Source organism: Rana temporaria, chromosome 1 (genome assembly GCF_905171775.1).
Source record: "Rana temporaria chromosome 1, aRanTem1.1, whole genome shotgun sequence".
NCBI classification, from domain to species: domain Eukaryota; kingdom Metazoa; phylum Chordata; class Amphibia; order Anura; family Ranidae; genus Rana; species Rana temporaria.
Genome location: NC_053489.1, coordinates 318,363,622 through 318,382,952, shown reverse-complemented (window position 1 = coordinate 318,382,952; position 19,331 = coordinate 318,363,622). Strand labels below are relative to the sequence as shown.

Here is a 19,331-nt window from a genome sequence, read left to right as displayed (position 1 = left end):
GATTTGACGGCGACTTTGAGGTTTCGAACCGGTTTGAAAAAGTAGTTCCTGCACTACTTTTGGCATTTTTGGGTGCGACTTGCATATACATCTGTGCAGTAAGCCACACAGATGTCTTCCAAGTCACACCCAGTCGCACTGACATGCAGCTTTAAAATCGTGTGATTTCAGATTAAGTCGCACGCTTTCAATGCCGCAGTCATTGTGAACGAGGGCTAAAACAACTTTAGACAGCAACATTGGAAATCCCACTAGGATTACCTATATATTAGGTATATACAACTACTCAAAGGGCTTCTAGATAGAATGCCAAGCTCTGGTCACATGATTTGTGCTGTTTAATGTTCATTGCTTAAACCACAAAGTTAGTGATATTAAACAGCTGGGCTGCATATTCACATGCCTCAGGAAGTGGTATTCACATAGTACTATTAAATGGAAAATAAGCAACAAGGTGGCCTGGTGCACTGTAGCTAAGCCTGGTGGAAAAAAAAAAAAAAACTGGGGCAAATACAATGTTTTCCTGGTATGTATTTTTTAGTCTGGATTTAGCCTGCAATGTATTTGTATCCTGCATTATCCTTTCACTGCCTTGTCATACAATGTACGGACATGGCACAAATGGCCGATATATGCTCCAGAATATAAACACAGGCCTCCATTATAATAATAATAAAAAAAAAAAGCTATAACCCTTACACAGAAAGAAAAAGTGTTGTTTGGAGTTCCACTTTCATTTAGCAGGAGTGGAAATGCATGCAGCAGAATCTTTTCCATTCAAACCATCTTTCCACTACAGTAAACATTCATGCGTTTACTAAACCAAGTTTTCTCTATGCAGTATGAAAATAGTTTACTCCACTGTAATGCAGTCAGCTAGAACTCTCACTTAAAGGGGTTGTAAAGGTTTGTTTTTTATTTTCTAAATAGGTTCTTTAAGCTAGTGCATTGTTGGTTCACTTACCTTTTCCTTCCATTTCCCTTCTAAATGTTTTTTGTCTTTGTCTGAATTTCTCACTTCCTGTTCCTCCTCAGTAAGCTAACTAACCCCCAGCCAGAACGGCTCAGCGTCTCCCCGCAGGGATGTAGCCCCAAGGGAGGGGGCGAGCACGCTGACTAACCCCCAGCCAGAACGGCTCGGATGATGGGAGCAAGCTTACCAAGGAGGAACAGGAAGTGAGAAATTCAGACAAAGAAAAAAAAACATTTAGAAGGGAAATGGAAGGAAAAGGTAAGTAAACCAACAATGCACTAGCTTAAAGGAACCTATTTAGAAAAAAAAAACCTTTACAACCCCTTTAAAAGGTTAGCTTTATCACAGAGGACAGAGACACAAACTTGGTGGAGAATTAAACACATCAGTCTTCCATGAAGAGAAGACAAATGAGCTCAGACACACAAAAATAATAATGTGCTCTAACGTACTCACTGGCGGCTGAGGGAAATACACTGGAAACATACCGCTTGGTTAAGAAAGGCTATTAGCACAGTTAAATATACATACTTGGCGATCCTGCTGCTACAGCAGCACTGTTAAAATGTAGGAAGCATTTTATCCATATGAGAGGCTACATCGTCACTGTGTAATATGTGCTTTATATAAAGGGCTCTGTAGGCAGCTCATGTGCTTTTATTGCCATTGAAATGTTAACAGATTTCCAGAGTTTCAGCAATAGCAAGCCCTTGATGTGGTGTGGCAAAAAAATTACAAAGTGCATTAGGTAACCTAACACAGTGGAATGAGACATGGTTTCCAGTATCATTAACAGTACAAAAAATGCAAGACCATAACAAATTAGAACAATGTGTTGGAAGTTAGTCCAAAGAATCTTACCTGATTATTGTTTGTTTTTAATAAGGTGGGAGGCTCATTTCGTAACGGCGAAGAAACCGAACTGCCTTCACTATTGCTTCCATCGCTTAGGCTAATTCTGTGAAGAAAGAATACAAATGATAGGCTTAGAAGTGCTTGTTGTATACTGTGTCACTGGTTAACTATTGCCTTTTTGCGTAATAGAACAGTGTTCCATTTACTGTATATGTAAAAGAGGAAACAAAAAGACATCTCTATAGGAAAGCACATATAATGAAGTACTTTGCAGAAAACCAATTTCTGGGAATAAACCAAGATGGTCAGCACCAACGAGCACATGCCGATTTAGACTACTCAAGAGCTGTGTCACATATTACATAGTCACATGATCTGAGATGATTCCCAAAAACTAGATACGGGTGCATACATAAAGACAAAACTTTTGTTCAGCTAAACACAGGCTGAAGTTCAAATGAAATACCTGCTTACACGATATTGTCAAAAGTATTGGGACACACAGTGTATGTCCACAAATAAATAGGACAAAGTAAAACCTATTAATATACACTTCTAAATGATGGAATATTAGAAATTAATATGACAAATGGTATCAATAACTAGATAATACATGAATTATATGCCTTATAATTTAAGACAGTTTTTTTTAAACTTACTCAGGTAATTAAGACTATGAATTGAGAAGAAAAATAATCAGGAGCACAAAAAAAGACAGCTTATACGCCTGCTTTTACACTCACAAACTTTAAAGGGGTTGTAAAGGTTAAAAATTCCCCTAAATGGCTTCCTTTACCTTAGTGCAGTCCTCCTTCACTTATCTCATCCTTCGATTTTGCTTTTAAATGTCCTTATTTCTTCTGAGAAATCCTCACTTCCTGTTCTTCTATCCAAACTACACACCATAATGCCAGGCTTTCTCCCTGGTGTGGAGTGTCGTGCTCGCCCTCTCCCTTGAGGGGGGAGGGGGCAAGCAGGAGAGTCAGGACACCCAGTAACACACAACTCCTTTCTCTATCTGCAACGTAGAGAGCGTCCTGACTCTCCGGTAGTCCAGGGGAGGGGGCAAGTGAAGGAGGGCTGCACTAAGGTAAAGGAAGCTATTTAGGGGAAATATGAAAATGTGATATCTCGCGCCAACAATGAAAAATAAATAATTAATGTGAATTATTTGTATAAACAAATAATTATGGTGAGCTGCTCCCCAAAAAATTTAAGACCTGAATCAAAAATTGTGAACGAGTAATGCATAAATGGGGCGCTAAAAACAGTGTAGATAATACATAATAAATATTTGTATAAGTGGGTGGAGAGATTAAATAATGAGATGGTCCAACTGAACCAACAGTGAGCAATAAAAGTACCACTAATGCAACAGTGATAACAAAAAGTGATAGAAACTAATAAATAAATTAATACATATATAAATGGTTAAATCAATACATAAATCAATGTATAAAAGTACATTCATGTGTTTCCATGTTGAAAAGTACTAGAGCTCAGCAATGCAGTGCTGGAAATTCGATACAAGGGATGTCCACCTCCACCAAGATCAAAATTCACCCCAACAAAAGGTGCACACATAGATGGCTCCTTACCACAAGGTGTTGACCTTTTTTATTAAAAAGAGGTCAAGTAAAGCATTGGTCACAGAACCAGTAATCCAGGATTCAAACTGCGCGGCTCTACGTTCCCTTAGTCCAGTCAATCTCACAAAAATTCCCAGAATCCTTCTGTGAAGCAGGTTCTTGATTAGATCTGCCACCTTCTATCAGAGCGATCGGTAGACTCTGATAAATGTGGCAGCTGAAGTCGGACACATTTATCAGAGTCTACCGATCGCTCATTTTTTTGTGCTCCAGATTATTTTTATTTACAATTCATAGTCCTCATTTCCTGAGTAAGTTTAAATAAGTTTCTTAAATTATATAATTCATGTATTATCTAGTTATTAATACCATTTGTCATATTAATTTCTAAGATTCCGTAATTTAGAAGTCTCTATTAATATGTTCTTAGTCCTATTTATATGTGGGCATGTATATCATCAAATGTATTGTTTTTTGTAATTTCAAATTCTCAGTGGCATTCATCAGTAAATCAAGACTTTTCCTATACAGAAGCAAGCTGGTCAGCTAATTTTTATTAACAATATTTTTTTATTAAAACCCAATTTTAATATTTTCATATTATTTTACATTTTATTTTATATTTCATTTTATTATTTACATACTATTAATAAGGGGTCATAACCTGTCCAGTCTAAATTGCCCCGGCCTGTTTATATCCATAACAAATTCTTAAAACATAAATCAATTTATTTATTTTTGACACTGCCAGGGATGCTTACAAAGTTCACACAATTCTAAGCCAGATTAGGACCAATAATACAATGTTTTGTGCGACAGAGTTGATTAGAGTAAAAAGAATATTGATTTTAGGCACCAAACGTTATGTCCCTAGAGAAGTCTAAACACGGCTTTGGTTGAACAGTTTGGAATTGTAGAAAAACTTATAAATAATAGCATATGAAATAAGAAGAAGTCAATACACTGAATATTATCAGGTGTTCATTATATATAGTTATCATAATGCAATTTTTGTATTATCGTGATCCTTTAAATAGCTTTTGCTATAAGAATTATTCATGTACATAAGGTTTTGATGATCTAATTTTATAGTCCTTTATTTTTTTTCTCAAGAAATAAATTGTGTGGTTAAAAAGGTCAATTTAATTGACTTAATTCAATTGTAAAACAAAATCTCTAATGTAAATTGAAGTAAATGGCTCAAGTAAATTTAAATTAATATTGTCCTATGCTCTGGTGAACGGCTGTTGTAAAAGTTCATTCAAGGTCTGTGAAGAAAAATATCTTCCCAGGATATGTTTAAAGCGGAGGTTCACCCTAAAACAATTATATACCATTACATCCAGCATACTTTCGACATCTACAGTATGCAGGGTTTTTTTTTTGCCGTACATACCGGTTTATTGTTATTTTCCCCCCGCCTTCTGGGTTTTGGCTCCCGCGGGAGTGGGCGTTCCTATTTAGAGGTTAGATGATTGACGTCTGGTGAAAAACTTCCCCTGGCGCATAAGGCGCGTCACCAGTTGTCCTTAAGTAGCCGACCTTCTAATCGGCTCTATACAGCACCTGCGCCCGCCGTGTAGCGCTGCATGCGCAGGCGCCATATAGAGCCGACTCGCAGTTTGGCTACTTACGGAAAACTTGTGATGCGCCTTATGCGCCAGGGGAAGTTTTTCACCAAACGTCAATCATCTAACCTCTGAATAGGAAGGCCACTCCCGCGGGAGCCAGAACCCGGAAGCTGGGGGGAAAACAACAATAAAACGGTATGTACGGCAAAAAAAAAAAAAAACAGCATACTGTAGATGTCGGAAGTATGCTGGATGTAATGGTATATAGATGTTTTTAGGGTGAACCTCCGCTTTAAGGTTCCCAACTCTTCACATTATAGGGAGAGGGATTTAAACCTCAAGACATTTCTGGTTTATAATCTTTATCAGTAAATTGGTCTTGAGCTCTTGTCATAATACAAAAAAATATATATATTAATATTAATATAATAAAGGCTCTTGGCAGTCTTTCCTGTCAGATTACTCAACAGATATATACATGGACCTAAAAAATAAAAATATTTATTTTTCTCAACTTAAAAGCCATAAGCTCAAATACAAAGGGATGTAGTAAATTGGATTCATGATGTACCTGCGAGCTCGACTTGCTCCATGAATACGTATGGTCCTTTCACTTTCCGAGTCATTGTCTTCAGGATCATCAGATTCTTCTTCATTTTCATCGGAATTTAAGTCTTTCATTATAGTCCTCAGGGAACCTGTACAAGACGTAAAGAAATCTAGGCAAATGAACATTTTAGCAGGGCATTTTGAACTATAGTTTTCTTGGAATCATGAAAATGTTACAGTTTATCAGAATATTAGCATATATTCCATCTTGTCAAAATGAAAAATATTAGAAGAGCCAAAAAGCACTCTCGTTTTCTGCGTGCTTCCTTAAACCATTGGAAATAAGCGCAGTAACAACACTCTTTAGGCTGGTTTTAACAAATTTCAGGGGAAAACTAGCTAAAATATACAAACGCTTACCACCGATGCCCCAACTGCTGTTGTCAAGGGATCCACCATTTCCACTGCAATTTTAGGTGCCTATTTAGACCTCTACAAACTGGTATGCTGTATGGGTTTTGCTATTCACCAAGGTTATCTGGGTTATCTGGGAAGACAAAGAGTCTATCTTTCTAAAGGAAACATTGGCTGCAAGGTAGACCCATACAGCACAAACTACATCCAATTTAGGGCTCTTTCACACGGGCGGACCGTATGTCCGCTTTTTCATCCATCCGTGTACGGATGAAAAAGGGACATACATTGGTCCCTATGAGATTGCGGGTGTCACCCGATCTCGCCCGGTTCCGCATTCCTCCGATTCTGCAGACGGAGGAAAACCCTATTGTTCCATCCGTCTGAGGATCGGATGAACATGTACAGATGGTCCGTGTTCATCCGATCCCCCCATAGGGGAAAGCGGAGATCTGACAGGGCGGTGCCCGCACAGTGTGCGGGGACCGCCCTGTCATCCTCCGGCTCAGCGGGGATCAACGGAGCGATCCCCGCTGATCTTCATGGATCCGTCCCGTGTGAAAGAGGCCTAAGGCTAATTTCCATCTGATGTACCAGAGCCAGACAAATAGATGGCAGTTCAAAGTCTTGGTTAAGGTGAAGGGCTGAAACCACCCTAGAAAGAAAAGAAGGAGGCTTCAACACTACCTTAACTCTTCAGAAGACATGTCCAAGTTCAGTCATGCACCTCATGAAGTTCATGGGGACAATGAAAGCAAGCTTGTGAATACTGTATATGTAAAAGGAAAATAACCTAAAAAAAAAAAAAAAATACTACGGAGTGAAGGGGGAACATACAGGCAAAGCGACATCCTGTACTAAATTCTTAATCAAAAAATAGGAGTTTAGCGGTCTATGGAACAGATTGTAAGTGCTGAAATTTGACCCTTGATATTACTCAGAGCCAAATCCTGATACAAATTAAATTTTAAAAGTTCTTGAATATGTCCTACAGAATATTGTAAGAGTTTATTTTCTTGCAGCAAGAGAAGTATACACCAATCAGCCATAACATTATGACCACTGACTGGTTAAATTAATAACACTGGTTATCTCCTGACAGTAGATAGGATATATGAGGCAGCAAGTAAACATGTTCTCCCTGAAGTTGATATGATGAAAACAGAAAAATGTGGCAAGCATAAGGACTTGAGTGACTCCGACAAGGGACAAACTGCAATGGCTACATGAGCAAGAGCAACTCCAAAACCGCAGGCTCTTGTGGGATGTTCCTGTTCTGCAGTGTATAGGACCCACCAAAAGTGGTTCATGGAAGGAAAACCAGTGAACCGGAAACAGGTCATGGTTGGTCAAGGCTCACTGATGCACATGGGGAGCAAAGGTTGGCCCATGTAGTCTGATCCAATAGAAGAGCTACTGTAGCTCATATTGCTGGAAAAGTTAATGGTGGTTCCGATAGAAATGTTCCAGAACAAACAGTGCACCACAGTTGGACTACATAGCTTCAGACCAGTTATGCCACGTACACACGATCGTTTTGTTTGATGAAAACGGTCTGATGGACCGTTTTCATCAGACGAACCGATCGTGTGTGGGCCCCATCGGATTTTTATCCATCGGTGAAAAAACTAGGAACTTGTTTTAAAATTATCTGATGGTTAAAAAACCGATATAATAAAAACGATCGTCTGTGGGCACGTCCATCGGTTAAAAATCCACGCATGCTCAGAATCAAGTCGACGCATGCTTGGAAGCATTGAACTTTATTTTTCTCAGCAGGTCGTTGTGTTTTACGTCACCGCGTTCTGACACGATCGGTTTTTTAACTGATGGTGTTGTAGACAAGACTGATGAAAGTCAGCTTCATCGGATATCTGATGAAAAAATCAATCAGACCGTTTTCATCAGATGAACCGATCGTGTGTACAGGGCATTAGGGTGACACATGCTGACCGCTGGACCATGGAGCTGTGGAAGGTGGCCTGGTCTGATGAATTAAAGAATGGTTTGAATAACAGAACAAGAATGGGTCTCAGGTGTTTGCTTGGCCCCCAAAATCTCCAAATTTCAATCCTACTAAGCATCTGTTGGATATGCTGAAAAAGTCGGATCCATAAAGGCTTGGTGCCAGAAACCACAGCATACCTTCAGAGGTCTAGTGGAGTCCATGGCTCGAAAGGGTTTTGGTGGGTAGTTATATTGTTGTGGCTGATCAGTTCTTTCATGTGTGATGATAAACATTTCAGGAAATGGACATCCTAGATTTCAGCACTATAGGAATCACCAATTCAGAGAGTTCTATTCCCGAAGATCTGGGCTTCAACAGCCATGCTGTTTAAGCCAACAAATGTGAAGCAAGATGATACCAGGTCTACCTGGGCCAGTCCAGAGCTATGAGGATCACTGGAATGTCCTTCATCTTCATCCTGCGCAGCAGACGAGGTAGGAGTTTCAGAGGGAAAATGCATAAGCTGTACTGAACCCACTGAACCACCAGAGCATCCACTTCTTCTACCATAGAATTTATGTACCTGGACACACATCTGTCCAGTTTGTTGTAGAACCAAGATGTGAAGATGTGGCCAAGAGGTCCACATACATCTCTCCCCAGCTGGGACACAGGTTCTTGGACACTCCTGGGTTCTCTCTAATCCAGATATTGTAGGCTTATGAAGTCAGGCAGCCAACAAAAGTTCTGCTCAGGATAGAATCTGTTCCAACTCTCTTTCCGTGACAAGACTTCTGGTTCCTCCTTAATGTCTTTGAATACTGTAGCTATTTTGTCTGACTGGACCCTGGTTGAATGATCCAATAATCGGAATGTACAGCATTGTGGGGACAACCAAATCACCTGGAGCTCCAGAATGTTGACGAGTAAATGGGATTCCTCTGGTATTCAAGCCCCCAGCTCCAACATGGTGTCTAGGACCCCTTTGTATTATGACAGGCTGGCATTCCTTGTGTGGATCCTCCAAGTGATTAATCTTGGCCATCCGATGACATCACCCAGAGAGTCCACCCCTTGTGACGACACGTGACATCACAACGGGCAGGCTCTCAGGGTGAAGTCATTGGATGGCTATAAAAGAGATGTCAGACAGCAGGGGACAAGATAATGGAAAAAGACAGTCACAGAAGAGCAAGTAACTGGTGGCGAGGAAGAGGATGGTGGTGGGAGAAGATGGCACCGAAAGAAGACAGCAGCGGGAGAAGACAGCACTGGGGGAGATGGTGGCGGGAGAAGACAGCTCAGAGCTATTTGAAATTCGCACAATTTTGCTGCGATTTCAGGGAATGCTTGTGTACACTTGAGATCTGTGGACCTCAACTATCATCAAAGTCAGACCAAAGTAGTACAGGGACTACTCTGAAGTTGCACAGATATGAATGGTACTCATTGGAAATCATGGGGTACGACTTATCATGCGACTTTGCAGTCCCAAGTCGCACAAGTGTGAAAGGGGCCTTAGTGTACGAATTACCTGGATTTTGTCTGTCATTTAGGTTTGTCCCAATTTCTGTTCTGGGAAACTAAATGTTTATAACCACTTTGGTTCCACTGTTCACGATTTCAGCCTTATGCCGCGTACACACCATCACTTTATGTGATGAAAAAAAACGACACTTTCTGTGAAGTAAAAAACGACGTTTTTGAAACTTCAATTTTCAAAGACGAAGTTGCCTACACACCATCGTTTTCTCACAATGATCTTGCAAAGTGAGGTTACGTTCCACCACGTTTTACCATTGAAGCTTGCTTCTGGGCATGCGTGGATGAAAAAACGTCTTAGAAAACGACGTTTTTTGCTACACACGGTCAATTTCTGTGAAGTAAAAAGTGCACTTTTGAAAAACGACACATAAAATTGAAGCATGCTTCAATTTTTTTTGGTCGTTTTTTACAAGACATAAAACGACGTTTTCCCCCACACACAGTCAATTAAAGTGACGTTTTTAAAAACGTAATTTTTTTTCATCACATAAAGTGATGGTGTGTACGGGGCATTAGGTGTTCATAACTCCTGTCCCTAGTTTACATAACACATCTTATACATGCAAACATACTCTAAGCTGGGTGCTGCCTAGTTGCTACAGTTGTATTTAGTTAAAACGATTGACCCAAATTTTTGGGTGTAATATATTTTGTCAGTGAACACTATCAATGCTTCTACTGGTCTGACACTTAAATTACAAATTGGTATTGGTGTGCAAGAGATTATTGTGAAGTTAAATTAAAGCTAATACATTGTTCCTAGTCCAAAACAACTGGAAACGTCATTATGTAATGTGCCAACACTCCCCTAAGCAGTCTGTTGTGATACAGGGGGTCAGTTTATAACTTTGCTTCTACTAAGGTGTCTGGCTCTCCTTGCAAAACTTATTTTTGACTGTATAACCAGTGTTATTTTCAGCCCTGACAACTTAAAAAAAAATAAAAAAATTACACAGAAATAGAAAACAGATACAACTGAATGCAAAGACTGCAAAAAGATCATACATAGTTTAGGTATTTCCATTCATTTTTTTTTTCACCCCTTAGGCCCCATGTACACGGGACGCTGCTAAACGTACGCAGTTGGATGCTTTTTTCAACTTCCCCTGAAGTCATTCAATGTTATCCTATGTGACCATGTACACAGTCTCGTTTATTGAAGTTTTTAGGCAGTAGCGTTTAACAGCGTTCCTTTGAAAGCAAAAAAATGGGTTCAGACACAGAAGATGTTCACGTTTCAGACGCCAAACGTGACTAAAAGCGTGTTTAGTTTATAGGCGTTTTTCGGAATTTAAATATATATATATATATATATATATATATATATATATATATATATATATATATATATATATATTTTTTTTTTAAACGCTTCTAAACGCAAACGTGGCAAAACGCGACATGTAAACATGGCAAAACTGACATCTGTCAAGTTTAATCATTTAGGAACAGTTGTAAAAACATCCCGTGTACATGGAGCCTTAACTAACCACTTGCAATAAACTACACCTCAAGCTTCCATTTAAACCTTACACAATGCATATTTGCATAAACCTAAAACTTCCTTTTTTAGAATACAACAATCTACCCATACGCTGCAGATGTATAGCCATAAATGTATACAACAGAACCAAAGGAAATATGATGCACAGTGTTGTCTATTACCTACACCAAATGTGTTAATGTTAGCTTAAGAGTAAAAAAAAAACAGGATAACAAATCAATCTGATTGTAGATGTCTCTGAAGCGGCACCTTTTGTTTTCCTGTTTTTGATCTATTTAGTTTTTGATGTGCTTATTTGAGTTCAAGGTCAAAATCTGGTCAAGCCGGCACTCTTCTCAAAACTTAATGAGTTCTATGGTGCTTCCATATAACTCCCTCTGCCCTTTGGTCCTCATTACATCCAACAAGTGAGCAGCAATACCCCAAAAGCTGAAGAACACTATGAACCAGATTTATAAATGCATGTGCAGAGAAAAAGATGATGGCTGCTGCGGGAACTATTACCATTTTAACTTTCATTCTGCTAACATAGTCAAGAAAAAAATACATCATAAATTATCATAGGAGATGACATGATTTGCTATTACAGCATCTTTTTTTATACTCCTTTGAAAAAATAGTTACAAGGCACACATGTATAAAGTATTTTATTATTAAAAGTATGCTAGATTGCCAGTATATTTCCATATGTTGTGCCGTTTATATAGAATGAAACGTCAAGGAAGGGGATAAATGACTGGCACTGAAAAGGTAAAAAGGCATTCTTCAGTGCACTATATGGTCCAAAAGTGCAGCACAAAAGGGTTAAAGATCTACAAGACTGATTTCGTCATTGTATGTCAATGAGGGTAAACTCAGTGTGCCCCTCTTTGGCTGGCCATACATTATGCAATTTTCTTTCCTTTAATAAGGGGTCGAAGGCAAGAAAATTGCTCAATAACCCCATGAACACAATCCCTCCCACTACCTTATTGTATTTTGGCAGCAGTAGGATTCCCTGCTGTCAGAATAAAATGATGCTATAGACAGCGGCAGGGATCTACAGGAAAAAACTGACAGGCTGGTTGTACTGAAATCAATCCATAGATCAACTCTGGTAAAACCAGCCTGCCCATAGATTAATTTAAATATTGGTACGTCTATGGCTGGCTTTTGTCACTGGGGATAGATGGAGCTCCCTCCCATTTCAAATTGTTCAGAAAAACTTGCAATCTGTCCAGAGGCCTGCATCAAACAATCAGCCAAACAGTAAGTAAAATAATCATTTTTAGGTATGCTGTATGGATTAAAACACAGAGGGGGGATTTAACTTTTTTTTTACTAAAACTGGAGCACAACGAATCTGGTGCAGCTCTGCAGAGTAACCAATCAGCTTCTAGGACTTATTGTCAAAGCTTAACTGAACTAGATGAATATAGAAGCCTGTTGGTTATTGTGCACTACTGCACCAGAATCTGTGTGCACCAGTTTGAGGGCCAGTTCACATCACAATTTCTGCATTCCTCATGCGTTTCTGTATGGGTATTTTTGATGCAATCCAGTGCACTTTTTGTCCCCCATCACAGTTGAGGACAATTAAGGACGTGTGTTCTGGTGTGTTTTTAATTTGCATTTTTTGGCATCCCAGATGCATTCCATACAGAAATAATGCAGCATATTCTACTTTTGTTGTTGAGCTAGGGCCATTGGAATCCATGTTTAACTTTGTCCATGCATTTTTTATGCAGAATAAAAATGCACTGGACTGAATCTAGCCCTTAGTAAATTACTCCCAAACATATAGTAAAGTTTTCTCAAATTTGCTGCCAAAGTGGAAATAGACTTCAAATTGAAACTAAACCATCTGATTTATTGGTTTCCCAAAACTGATACATTGAAGGAACTGTGATCACTGTCACATCTGTCAGTGTGCTCATGTCAGCCTTCAACCCCTCAAATGGCCAGCATCATAGATGACCACATATTAACATGGCAACTGCAGATTTAACTAGAGGCCAAGATGGCAATGCCTTAAAGTGGTTGTAAAGGAAGAAGGTTTTTTTATCTTAATGCAGTCTATGCATTAGGATAACAAGCCTTCTGTGTGCAGGAGCCTCTCCAGCATCCCCTAACACTAACCTGAGGTCCCTCTCTGTCCAGCGATGTCCACGAGTGTCTCAGCCATCCAAAATTCTCCCTCCTGATTGGCTGAGACACAGCAGCAGCACCATTGGCTTCCGCTGAATGGACACAGGGAGCTGTGACTTGGCTCGGGTGCCCCCATAGCAAGCTGCTTGCTGTGTGGGGCACTGAACAGGAGGGAGGGATCTGCATCACAAAAAAGAGACCCGAGAAGAGGAGTATCCAGGCTGCTCTGTGCAAATTCACTGCAACAGAGCAGGTAAGTATAACATAACATGTTTGTTGTTTTTATAGAAAAAAAAAACGCGACTTTACAATCACTTTAAGCTGTAAACAATATAAAAAAAAAAAAAAAAACAGCAGTGAAAACGAATGTGTCCTAGCAACAAGGCAAATCATGGGGTCTGATAACAGAGTAGCTTGGCCAGGCTGCACAATTTTTTAATACCTATACTGGGGCCCCTTGACTGTATAGGCTAATTTCTGGAATAAGTGAATTTAGCTTTTAAGTTCTGCTTTAAGATTGCTTGATGTTACACTGCTACTTAACACGTATCCAGGGCTGCCAAACCTTCAATCAGTGAAATGCTTTTAGAGGATTTCTTGGCAAGCTGCTTGCATTGATGCTTTTAATACAGCCAACATACATCCAAAACCCAGTTCTTGCAAGAAAAGAAAATTATCTACCGCATACCATGAAATTCCATCCAGCAGTGTATCTTTCCTAACAAAAAACTAGAGACTTATCTGGAGCTGTGAGGAGATGATTTATAAATGATAACTTTGAGCAGCACCTAGCACCTTCAAGCAGCCTAGGGTGATCTGCATGTTCAGTAATTGATCTGTGTTATGCAGATAGCAGATATATTATCATTCTAACACCAAAGGCTCAATTTACAAAGCTAAAACACCAGATACTTGTGAAAGTCACAATTGTTTTCATCCGAGACTTAAGAGATATATACAGGGGTTGGACAAAAATATGGAAACACCAGGAAACAGAACAAAATCATTACCTAATATGGGGTTGGACACCTTTGGCATCCAAGACTACCTGAATTCTCCTGAGAATTGACAACTATAATTCCAGGTCACAATCCTGCGCAATGTCCTTTTTTCGCTTTCAGCTGACCATGTAGATCATGGGTCCTCAACCTGTGTCCCTCCAGCTGTTGTGGAACTACAAGTTCCATCATATTCATCATGCACCTTGCCTTTGGTAGTCATGCTTGTAACTGTCAGACTTGCAATGCCTCATGGGGCTTGTAGTTCTGCAATAGCTGGAGGGCCACAGGTTGAGCACCCATGATGTAGATTGTGCTTATGCTCATCAGACGACATCTTCCTGGAAACTGTATATGCTGTCATAACATTTGAACTGTACCTTGCGATGACACAAATAAATTGGCAACTTCAGTTATAGAGGCATCAGCTACGTGGGTACCAACAATTTTCCCTATTTGAAACTCAGTAATTGCGGACATGTCTCTGTTTACTAGCAGCGCATGCAGTGAATGACAAAAGTGAAGCTTTCCACCTGTTAGCTAGGTGTCTCATCACACAGCGGAAATAAAAGAATGTGAGGAAAGGGGGGATAGCCTGTTTTCAGGCTCCCTTTTCCTCATGGGGTGGTGGTGGTGGTAAGAGTTTCATGTGATAGGCCAAAAAAGGTCAGCTGATTGGGAATGTTCTGGGGGGTTCTCTAGGATAGGCCATTTAAGGTCACCTGACTCCCCAGAACATTCCTGAAATTCCCAGGACCCATATTATATTTAAGTAGGAAGCTGAGGGGGTCTTTGCCAGTCACCAGAGGGATATTTGAAGAGCGCCCCGCTAATTTTGTTTACAGTTTTAATGTATTGATTACAAGAGTTATGGTGAATTGATCATTGTTTATATTTGTTTATATTTGTGAAAAACAATAAACAAGGACATGGCCATTATTAATTGAGTTTTGTGTGTCTAGTCTTCTCTGTATGGAGTTTATGCCGCCTACCACCCCATGTTGCATTACATTCGATTTTAAAGCGAAACATGACTTTACTTTCACATCTGCACATGTAGTGTTTCCATATTTTTGACCAACTCTTGTAAAAGTCTTGGTTAAAGCATAATTCCTTATCAAAATGTGTCAACGTTTTCTGAAATGAGCATGATCCATCCAAAATCTATCATTAAACACTGCAAACATTCACATGCATTATAACAGTTATTTTCTATTATCTGTTCAATACCTTGTCTATGGTTATGTGGTGGTGCCAAACTGGAACTTGAACTGGATGTAGAACTTGCTGGGCTTGGCTGTCCTGACTGTAAAAAACAAAACAAAAGATAAAGTTGTTATGAGGCTCTCTATTCCTTGAGATGGTTCCTACAGGTTAAGCACTTTCAATGAAATTAAAGAACAGGGCCCAGCCTGCTACCTGTATAGCTTTGCCTGATCAGTTATACAGATATTGTCACGTTCTCCATACTGGGCAAAGTGACTGTGTACACTCCCCTCTTCATTACCTACCAACCCTTTGATGACATATCAGGGCTCCAAGTTTTTTTCCTGTTTCACAGCCAGGGATAATACCCGGCACTTGCAAGCATTAGGCTTGTGACATGCTCCCCTGTGCCAGTGTTCATGTCTAGAAGTCAATCACTAGGTATGAACACTACCACATGACCAAGGGAGTGACATTACTGCTGCCCCTGTCTTCCAACCCAAACCAATGCTAGACATTTTAGTGCATAAGCAGCAGCGGGCAAGGGGAATACAATTGTGTCTGGGGGCCCTTTGCAGAGATTCTGTTATTTTGCTTAGTGTATGTTTCATTGGGCAAGCTGAATCTCCCTCTTAGATTTCCCTTCTAGTCCTCTTCTGGTGACAGCTGTAACATTTAAGATTTCTTATTTTTTATTTTGGTGACAATAGCCACTGGGACAGTGTGGATCAGTGCAGCAGGGTCACAGATAGCAATAAAAACTTGACGGGGTTTTTAATATTTTAACATTATATTGCCCTCTATCCAAAACTATACAAAGGTTTCGACTTGAGACACAAAGGCCAGAAGAGTGAAGTATAGAATCAACATTTTATCATATAAAAAGAAAACTTGAATCTGACTGGCAAAACAGATTATTACGATTCATGAGATTCAGAAAGGAAAGGCTCAATCATTGTGCAATCAGGCCACACGCAAGCCTTTAAATCAGATGAGTTCAGTCAACTGCCATTTTAGAGAGGCAGTCTTTATGAACAATAAAAAGACAACAGAACCCATACACTGTTGTTTTTGTATAACCTAACAATTTTATTCCTTAAAATTTAGGCATGGAAAGGGTAAGTGCCACCAAGCCATTGTAACACAATATGTGCAACTGGAAAATGTTACGAACATGTCATAGATAATTCACATTCCAACAGCAGCCATGCATAAGGCCTTCATTTAACTATTACCGGTGTCATATGAGGTAAAAAAGAATTGCACTCTTCAGGAAGAACACAGTTTAAAAAAGGGGAGTCCCCCCCACCCCACCCAAGAAAAAAAAAGACACTCAACTAGGTGTGTGCAGCATAGATCTAATGCTGTATCTGCCCCCCGCCACCTCTACATTGAGAATTGAGCAATCAAACACCATTAATCACTCAGTCGTTCCCCCTCACTCAGAGCAGAGAGCCATGACTGTCAATCACCATCTCTCTGCTCTGCCCCACCAGCACTCACTGGAGCTCTGAGCTGTGCAGGGGGAACGGGGGGCTGGCTCAGCCTCTAAGCGGCACACAGAGGCTGAGCCAGGTGCCGTACCAGGCTTCTGGGCGAATCCCAACCCTCAGAGTGCAGAAAACGGCTCACAGGAGTGCAGAACTAATTGTCTCCTGTGACCCACAGGAAGAGAATAGGGGAAAAAAAGCTTTGGCCAGACTTCTCCTTTAATAATCAACAACCTCCAATCAGGAATAATGTTTAATTGCTCTTTTTCTGAAAAGCAAATGAAGTCCACATATGACTGTTACGATGTGCTATTGCTATGCAATGCATATTGCTATACTTTGTACCCTCTTGTAAACCACATGTGTTGTCAGAATACTGGCAATCATAAGGTCAGAAAAAGTAAAACAAACAAAGCTAAGTAGATGCATGTTGAAGAGGTAATGCATTCATAATTGAACAACCCCAAACACACCTCCAAGATGACCACTGCCTTGCTAAAGAAGCTGAGGGTAAAGGTGATGGACTGGCCAAGCATGTCTCCAGACCTAAACCCTATTGTGCATCAGCGGGGCATCCTCAAATGGAAGGTGGAAAAGCGCAAGGTCTCCAACATCCACCAGCTCTGTGATATCATCATGGAGGAGTGGAAAAGGACTCCAGTGACAACCTGTGAAACTCTGGTGAAGTCCATGCCCAAAACGATTAAGGCAGTGCTGGAAAATAATGGTGGCCACACAAAATAGACACTTTGGGCCCAATTTGGACATTTTCACTTAGGGGTGTACTCATTTTTGATGCCAGCGGTTTAGACATTAATGGCTGTGTGTTGAGTCATTTTAAGGGGACTAGATACTTTGTGTTAATCATTGTGTTAATAAATGCAAATTATTATTATATAGAGAGGGAGCTGAATGAGTTAGAAACAATTAAAGTGGTTCTAAAGCCTCAAGATTTTCTTTACCTTAATGCATTCTATGCATTAAAGTAAAAACCTTTTCTGCTGCAGGATTCCCCCTATTCTTACCCGAGCCCGACCCATTGACATCATGAGAGCAGTGGCTCTCGCCCCTGCCTCCCTCCTCATTAGGCAGATTAATGGCAGTGGGAGCCATTTGCTCCCGCTCCTATCAATCAACTCCAGTGACAAGGGAGTGAAGGATGCTGTCCGTGGGGCTTGAGCATGTGTCCCCTCACTGGAAGCGGTTTCCTGTGGGGGCACTGGACAAATAAAAGGAGCCAGGATCACTGGACGGGGACCCAAGAAGAGGAGGTTTGGGGCCACTCTGTGCATGTTTGTTAATTAAAAAAACAAAAAACCTTTACAATTGCTTATAGGCCACTTGCACACGATACAACTGTTTGAACATCGACTTTTTTTAAACTGTTTTTGCATGTATTTGCACGTATTGCAATGTCATATGCATTTGCGCACAAACTTATTCTCGCGTTCTTGTTCTGCACAATAAGTAGTAATAGACATTTGGGCGCAACCACACGTATAACGAAAAATGCTGATTTTTTTTTTTTTTTGATGTAGAACGCACAGCGCTTGTTTCATGCCTGAGTGCATAAACACATTAAAATTAATGGGCTGTATTTTGGCTCAGTAAAAAAAAAAAAGCTGTACTGAGCTTTATCAAGCTGCAGTGTTGATTTTCATTAGTGGTGCAAAGCGCAATGAATGGCAAACTTCAGCACCCAATGTACTAAAACACAACAGATAACGGGTAATCTGTTTACTAAATAGATATAAAAACATGAAGTAACTTAGACAATTTATAATCTAACCAGTCTTGGAAAAAAAAAAATCACAATACTATTGTGAACTATTTACCAAGTTTTAAATTGATATTTATTTTTTTAAGTACATTTTTTATTTTATAAACAAACATTTTAACACAGGATGCTCCCATGACACTGGCTTTGCAGAGCATGCTTGATTTTCAAAAGAGAAGGTGCCAGTAGCTTTTTCTTTGTGACTGTCTCTCTACCTCAGCCAAAACGATTAAGGCAGTGCTGGAAAATAATGGTGGCCACACAAAATATTGACACTTTGGGCCCAATTTGGACATTTTCACTTAGGGGTGTACTCATTTTTGATGCCAGCGGTTTAGACATTAATGGCTGTGTGTTGAGTCATTTTAAGGGGACAGCAAATTTACACAGTTATACAAGCTGTGCACTCACTACTTTACATTGTAGCAAAGTGTCATTTCTACAGTGTTGTCACATGAAAAGATATAATAAAATATTTAGAAAAATGTGAGGGGTGTACTCACCGTTGTGAGATACTGTATACGTGCGTACACCACACCCCTTGCCAAATAACAGCTTAAAGAATTTTTACTTGTGTACACGTATGTGCCAATATATACCCGCACATGTATTATATAGCCCATCCCTGCATTTTTACACAGGGACATCTGATGTTCATACATCAGTGTTTAAATTGATTACGATTGCCCTTTGTTGGTAATCAACACCATAAATATCCAATGTGCCACGTCCTAGTAATGGATGAGTTATATAGTGGACAAAAAAAATGACTTTGTAAGCACGTA

The 19,331-nt window shown here is 39.8% G+C and overlaps 1 protein-coding gene across 9 annotated transcripts in view; it reads right to left on the bottom strand.

The window, feature by feature from the left end:
• MLLT3 (MLLT3 super elongation complex subunit) overlaps positions 1-19,331 on the bottom strand; it is a 358,426-nt gene that overhangs the window by 39,000 nt on the left and 300,095 nt on the right. For 6 of the 9 annotated variants that reach the window (XM_040359609.1, XM_040359582.1, XM_040359591.1 and 3 more), the window contains 3 exons: positions 15,304-15,379; positions 5,560-5,707; positions 1,835-1,931 (listed from right to left, as the gene is read on the bottom strand). In XM_040359609.1, coding sequence (XP_040215543.1) covers positions 1,835-1,931; positions 5,560-5,707; positions 15,304-15,379 — 321 coding nt within the window. The remainder of the gene's footprint in view (positions 1-1,834; positions 1,932-5,559; positions 5,708-15,303; positions 15,380-19,331) is intronic. The other 3 variants (XM_040359585.1, XM_040359599.1, XM_040359626.1) reach the window with 1 other exon arrangement.